Source organism: Notamacropus eugenii, chromosome 5 (genome assembly GCF_028372415.1).
Source record: "Notamacropus eugenii isolate mMacEug1 chromosome 5, mMacEug1.pri_v2, whole genome shotgun sequence".
Taxonomy (NCBI): Eukaryota; Metazoa; Chordata; class Mammalia; order Diprotodontia; family Macropodidae; genus Notamacropus; species Notamacropus eugenii.
The window spans coordinates 433,462,986-433,468,985 of NC_092876.1; the positions used below are offsets into that span (position 1 = coordinate 433,462,986).

At 60.0% G+C, this 6,000-nt stretch overlaps 1 protein-coding gene across 1 annotated transcript in view; it reads right to left on the minus strand.

The window, feature by feature from the left end:
- The window catches only part of LOC140508026 (uncharacterized), an 87,624-nt gene extending 83,139 nt beyond the window's left edge, over positions 1-4,485 (minus strand). Inside the window, exons 1-3 of the mRNA XM_072615775.1 lie at positions 4,475-4,485; positions 4,046-4,389; positions 3,280-3,884 (exon numbers count right to left, since the gene is read on the minus strand). Coding sequence (XP_072471876.1) covers positions 3,280-3,884; positions 4,046-4,389; positions 4,475-4,485 — 960 coding nt within the window. The remainder of the gene's footprint in view (positions 1-3,279; positions 3,885-4,045; positions 4,390-4,474) is intronic.
- Between the last annotated feature and the right edge of the window lie 1,515 nt (positions 4,486-6,000).

Genomic DNA, 6,000 nt, shown 5'->3' on the forward strand with positions numbered 1-6,000 from the left:
ACATAAGTTATGTATGCTAAATATATACTCTGAATGTTGAAAAGTCTAAAGGACTAGTATCTGGATTTTGTGATTTTTTTGAAACTTCAGGTTGACCCAAAATATTTTAGGAACAAATAAACTCATCATGTAATTCAACAAAAACTGCATCTCTGCATGACCACAGACATGTATTAAACAAGAAGTATAAAAACTACAAAGCTTTATCTGTCCAGTGAGACCATTTCCCCAAACTGCAGAAAATTTATATTCATAAAACGACAACTCCAAATTTATAAAGAATTACTAAAACATACATTTATTCTACTAAAACAAACCAAGATCTTTTCACCATTTAAAAGAAAAATTTCCTGTAGAATAACCAAGTGGAACAAAGCCTTACAATACTGAAATAGCTGCAAATACCATCACACATAAACCCCTAACCCTAAGTCCCCCAATCCTATTTCCAATTAAACTGTGCCAACTTCAAACATATTAAAGAGATTCCAAAAACTATTTTTAACATTTCAACGCTAAGTCCTATGCTCAAAAAAGGACAAAAGGGGCAAGAATGTAGGGTTTTTTTTTTTTCAAGGAGGACAGCACTTTCAACTGCAAAAAAAAAAAAGACTAAAAAACTGTCTTTAAAGCACTACGTTAGAAAGGTCATGGAACTAGTGTAAACGAAGGTTAGCATAGAAACATTATGTTATATTAAAGACTGTCAGTCAACAAAAAAAGGAATTGAAAGTTTTAACATTTAGTTCATCAACCAAAATACCTGAAACATAACTGATCAGTTCTACAAAATTATCTATCAACCCTCCTCCCAAGATTTTATACCAGGATTAAAAAGGTCTCTGTTTACACACAGTCACTTCAATGTCAAAATGCTGAATAGTAATGAAATAGAAAAATGTGTACAAGTCTCAAAAAAAAAAAAGTGAGAGAAATTAGAAGAAAACAAGCATTTCTACAATTTAATTAAGAATTGGAGACTTGAACAACTAACTAAAATGCTCATGGCCTTTGATGCAGATTCTAGTGCTGGACATGTGACTCAAGGAGGACAACTGACAAACAGTACGACACACATACAAACTTCCCACCCCACCTACCCAACCCCCATCACCACCAAAACATTTACAGCAGCAAAGAACTGGAAACAAAGATGCCCACCACCGGGTAATGGTTAAACAAACTGTAGCCCATGGGTATACCACGCTATTGTTACGTTGTTAAGGAAACCATGAGAAGAGTGACTAGAGAAGCACGGAGAGACTTGTACGAACTGACGAAGAAAGGTAAGCGGAACCAGGCCAACAACGAAACAGCTGGCACCGAATGCTACAAAATTATAATCAAGTTGGGTCTCCAAGGAGAGGTAACGAGGGGAGCCTCTCATATATCACACAAGACTTAGGTTTAGTTTGGATGAAATTTTTATATCTTCTTTGTAGGAGATGGGGAATGCAGCGTGTCCCAAAAGACTCCTTACAACATCCCTGTAAGTCATGTAAAATCAGAAGATATCCATGAGAACAGGCTTGCGGAGCACAGGTGCGAGCCGCTCTAAAACGCAGTGAACTTGGCCGTACCAGATAAAAGAAAGCACGCAAAGACAATTCTCATTCCTCGCTTCTTTTCGGCTACCACGTTAGCTGTCTCACACTGATAAGGACAGCAGGGGTGGAAGAGAACCTCAATGATTCCAAGTCACTCAAGATTACCCAAAGAATGCACAAGACCGAAACTCGGGCTCCTGGCTCCCAAGAGCGGGAGGCACGCGTCCCTTCTGTCAGCGGTGCCTTGGCTAAAAGTAAAGGTCAACAAACCAACAGCTCTCAGATGGAAAACAAATACTGTTCTAAAAAGCAGAAACGTCCTTGCTAAAAGTGCAAAAGCCTCTGGAGAACAAGCAAGCATAGACAAGAAAGCCCCAGAAAGGGGCCAGGGACGTGTTTTCTCCCTGAAGGCCGCACGAGCCCACCGGGCGCCTCCCGCTCCGAGCTCCCTTCGGGCACCCCCCCCCCCCACCCGGGCTCCGGCTGCGCCCAAACCGGGTAACGTCCACAAGACCCCGACCGACAACACGCGGCCGCCGCCTTCCCGAGCCAGCAGCCCTCGCCGCGGGGACGGCCAAGATGGCAGCCTTCTGAGCTCTCCAACCACCCCACGCCGGGGCTTTTTAAGCGCCTTCGGGAAGACTACCCCAGCCGGTTCGCCCCGGCACCGCAGGGCGGCCCACGACAGCGACAGCCGGGCTTCCCAGCGCCGCTGACACGTTAGGAGGCCCGAGAGGGGCCCCCCAAATGCGAGGGGAGCCCGAGATTCTGGGAGGAAGCTCCAGGGCAACCCGCGTCGAGCCAGCCTTTCCTCCCCAAACAGACCTTCCGTTACCACACCGAGGCCGGCTCAGCTCAGCAACAACTCCCCCAGTGACCCCCAGGTGAAGTTCGCGCGGCCATCCGCCGAGAACCCCCCAGCGCCGCCCCCAGCCCTGACCTTTCCGGCGCCTCCCTCGGCCACCACGGGAACCCCCGCGTCCCCACGCACCCGCACACCTGCTCCAGCCCGCTCGCTCTGCGGGCAGGCACCAACACCGCAAGCTCCGGGCTCCGCGCCTTAGGGCTCGGGCCGGGAACGCCAACTCTGCCCGTGAGGGACCCCCGGGAGCCCCAGCGGGCCGCGGGCCGGGCGTCCGGCGGACATCGCGGGTTCTCGGACCAGGAGGAGGGCCCGAGGAAGGAAGGAGGAGGGAGGGAGCGGAGGGAGGGGGTGGCCGCGGACTCGGGCCTAGCTCCACGGCTCCCGAGCACTCCACCTCAGTAATGGCGCTCGGTGTCAAGCGAGCCGAGCCCGGGGGCGCGGGGCGGGCGCGGGGCCGCCGCGGGCGGCAGGCCGGCTGCGAGGCCGCCCGGGCAGGGTCAGCGGGCACACGCCGCCGCTCGAGCCGCCTCCATCCTCTTCCTCGGGCCCAGACAGGACGGGAAGGGGGAGGAGGGGGAGGGACGAAGCCGTCAGCCATTTTCCCTTACGGTCCAAAACACACAGACACACACGGACACGCGCGAGCGGACGCACGGGCGGCCGGGCCCGGCTCCGAAGGGCCCGCAGCGGAGGCGCCCCGGACCGGGCCCGTCGCCCCGCACGTCGCCCACCCCGCCCCGCCCGGAGCAGGTCGAGCCCCCGGGGAGGCAGCGGGTGTAGACCGGCGCCGCGCTCACGCACACCCCCCAGCCCCCGATCCCGCAGCTTCAGGCCGGAGGCGCAGCCCGGGGAGGGGTCGGTACTCACCGCACAACACAGGCGCCTTCTCCCGACACCGAGGACGCAGCGAGGCGGCGGCGGCGGCCTAGGGCTGGGAAGCGGCTGCCAAGGAGGGCGGGCGGGCTCAGCCCCGGGCGCAGGCCGGGCGAAGGCGCATCGCCGCCCCCCCGGGCCGGGGGCAGCGGACTGCGGAGAAGGCGGTCGGAGCCGGGGCTCCGAGGAGGGGACGCGGCTCGGGGGTGTGAGCGCGGGAGGGCCCGACGGCTCCCGGGGGTGCACGGCTCTCCGCGCCGGCCCAGCACCCGCTGCCGCCGCCTCCGGCTCCGCTAGCGGCGGCTCCTCCTGGCGCCGGGGCTCTCGCCGGGCTCGGACGGACGGACGGGCGGACACCGGGAGGTGCGTTTCTCCTGCGTCACCTCCTCCTGCTCCTCCTCCTCCTCCTCCCCGCCGCGGCGGCTTCTCCCGGCGGCGGCTGCTGCTGCTGCCCCCGCTCCGGGCCTGCGTCCGCTCCTCCCGCCCCGCTCCCTCCCTCGCTCTTCGCCGGGGCTCCGACAACAGTACCCGGCGCGGGCACGGCCCCGATCCCTGTGGGAAAGGCGGCGGGCTGACGGGCGGGCGAGCCGGCGGACGGGCTCAGGTTCCGGCGTGGGGCAGGGAGGGGCCAGGCGGCGGCTGAGGCCTGTGCGACTGGGGGACGGTGAGGATGCGGTTCCTGACGGACAGCGGCTGAGCGTCCAGTTCGATACCGCTTAGTCCTGTCTTCGTCAATATGGCGGACCAAAAAAAAAAAAACGCTCGGGCGGCGGCGGCGGTGACGGCGGCGGCGGCGCAGACTCCCACCAGCCCCAGCGCCACCCTGAGCCCCGTGTCCCCCCGCCCCCGCCTAGTCCCTCCCCCTTTGCCCTCCCCTTCCTCCCTCCCTCAGCCCCCCCCCAGGCACTTCCCCTCTCCACTCCTTCCTCTTCCCCCTCCCCCGCCCCAGCTGGGGCTCGTGGTCCCGAGGCGGCGCGCGCAGCGCCCCGGTCTCGCGTCTCTGGGAAGCGCGTGTAACGGAGCGCCGAAGCGTCGGCCCCGGAAGGAAAGAAAAAGCACCCCTCACCTCCCCCTCCCTCTCCAAGAGGGCCTGTGACCGAGGGGCTGGAAGGCGGGAAAGGGAGCCCGCTGGAGGGACTCGCTCCTCCTTTGGCTGTGCTGGTCCTGATCCCACCCAAGCCCGGGTCACGCGGCGGCCATTGCCCGTGATTCTCCCCTCCCCTCTGGGTACCAAAGCGGCGGGAGGGGGGAGGTGGTTCCGAGGATCTGCCCCGAGGGCGGCCAGGAAAGGGGAATTGGCGGGGAGGGAGGAGAAAGGGAACTTTTCGAAGGGAGAGGTTGGGCGATGGCGCGTGGAAAAAAAGAAAGGGGGCCGAGACCTGGAGGTAGGTGTAAGAAAAGAGTGAGTGGAAGGAGGGTGTCGGGCGTGGGTGGCGGCCGGGGGCCCGCAGGGGCCGAGGCCATGGGCTACACGGGGTTAATCGCGCAGGCCGCGGCTGCGCTCCGACAGTTTCACTTCTGCCGCTTGTTTTTGTTCCATTGTGAACCGCGCCGTCGCCGCTAAAGCCCGGATGATGACGTCAACCAGCCACCCCCTTTCTCCCGGCGTGGGGGAGGGCGAAGACTCACGCGACTCCCCAGCGGAACTTGGGGCGAGCAGGCGGCGCTCATTGGGTGTTTCCTCCCCGGTCACGTGGCTCGGGGCCGGGGCCGCGGCTGGCTGGGAGGGGGCGAGGGGGGGCTCGGGGATGATGTAGCCTCCGGGACCGGCCGGGTGTGCGGAGCCGATAGGCGGCCGGCGGCGGGCAGGTACGGCGGCGCGGGCGCGCCCCTGGGGAGGAGGCGCCCGGCCCGGGCCTGGTGTCGGGCGAGCAGGAGGAGCTCCCACGGCGCGCCGCTTGTGCTCGTGCTGGCGTGGGTCTTGTTGAATTCTGGGTGGGGTCTTCGTGGAGTTCGAGCTGTAAGGCCATGACGGTCCGCCTGGGGAAAACGCAGCGTCCCCTCGCCGTGCTCCGCCTCCGGTTCTTGCGAGGATGGAGTGGCGCGTGGAAAGCGCTTGGCCCACCTTCGTGGCCGTGGTCACCGCGGGTCCAACAACGTTTGTTAGGCCTGTCCGCACGGACGTTTTGTGTAAAAGCGCCGGCGCTCCGCAGATGGCACCCGGAAACTGCCTAGAGCGGTTGGGAATGTGGGACCCCCCGGGGTGCGGGTCACGCTCGGGTCACCCCCGGGTGCCCCGGGGCAGGGTCTGCGGCATGAGGTCATTGGACGCGCTGGTCTTGTTCGGTCCTTTCCAGCCCTGGGTCTGTCATCCCGGGTTTGGGAATCGTTAAAAAGTCACTAAGCGTCTTCCTTCCGCAGGAATACTTAGGAGACGTCCGAGGTAAATTGTGGCCGCCACCCCCACGCAGAGCGACGGGGCTCCCCGTAGTTGTCCTGCCCAAAGCCTCAATAAGTTATGCCGTTAACGTAGGGCTGGGCCTGGTATCAGGAAGATCTGAATCCACTTTTGGCCTGAGGCGTTAGCACTGTGACCCTGGACCAGTAACCTGTGTTTGCCTCGGCTTCCTCATCTGTAAAATGGAGCTAACACCTCTCAAGGTTGTTCCCAGGACCAGATGAGACAGGATTTTGTAAACTATTTAGCACATTGCCCTGCACGTAGTAAGCACCACATTAATGTTGGCTGTTTAACGTGAACATTTTAATGTACTT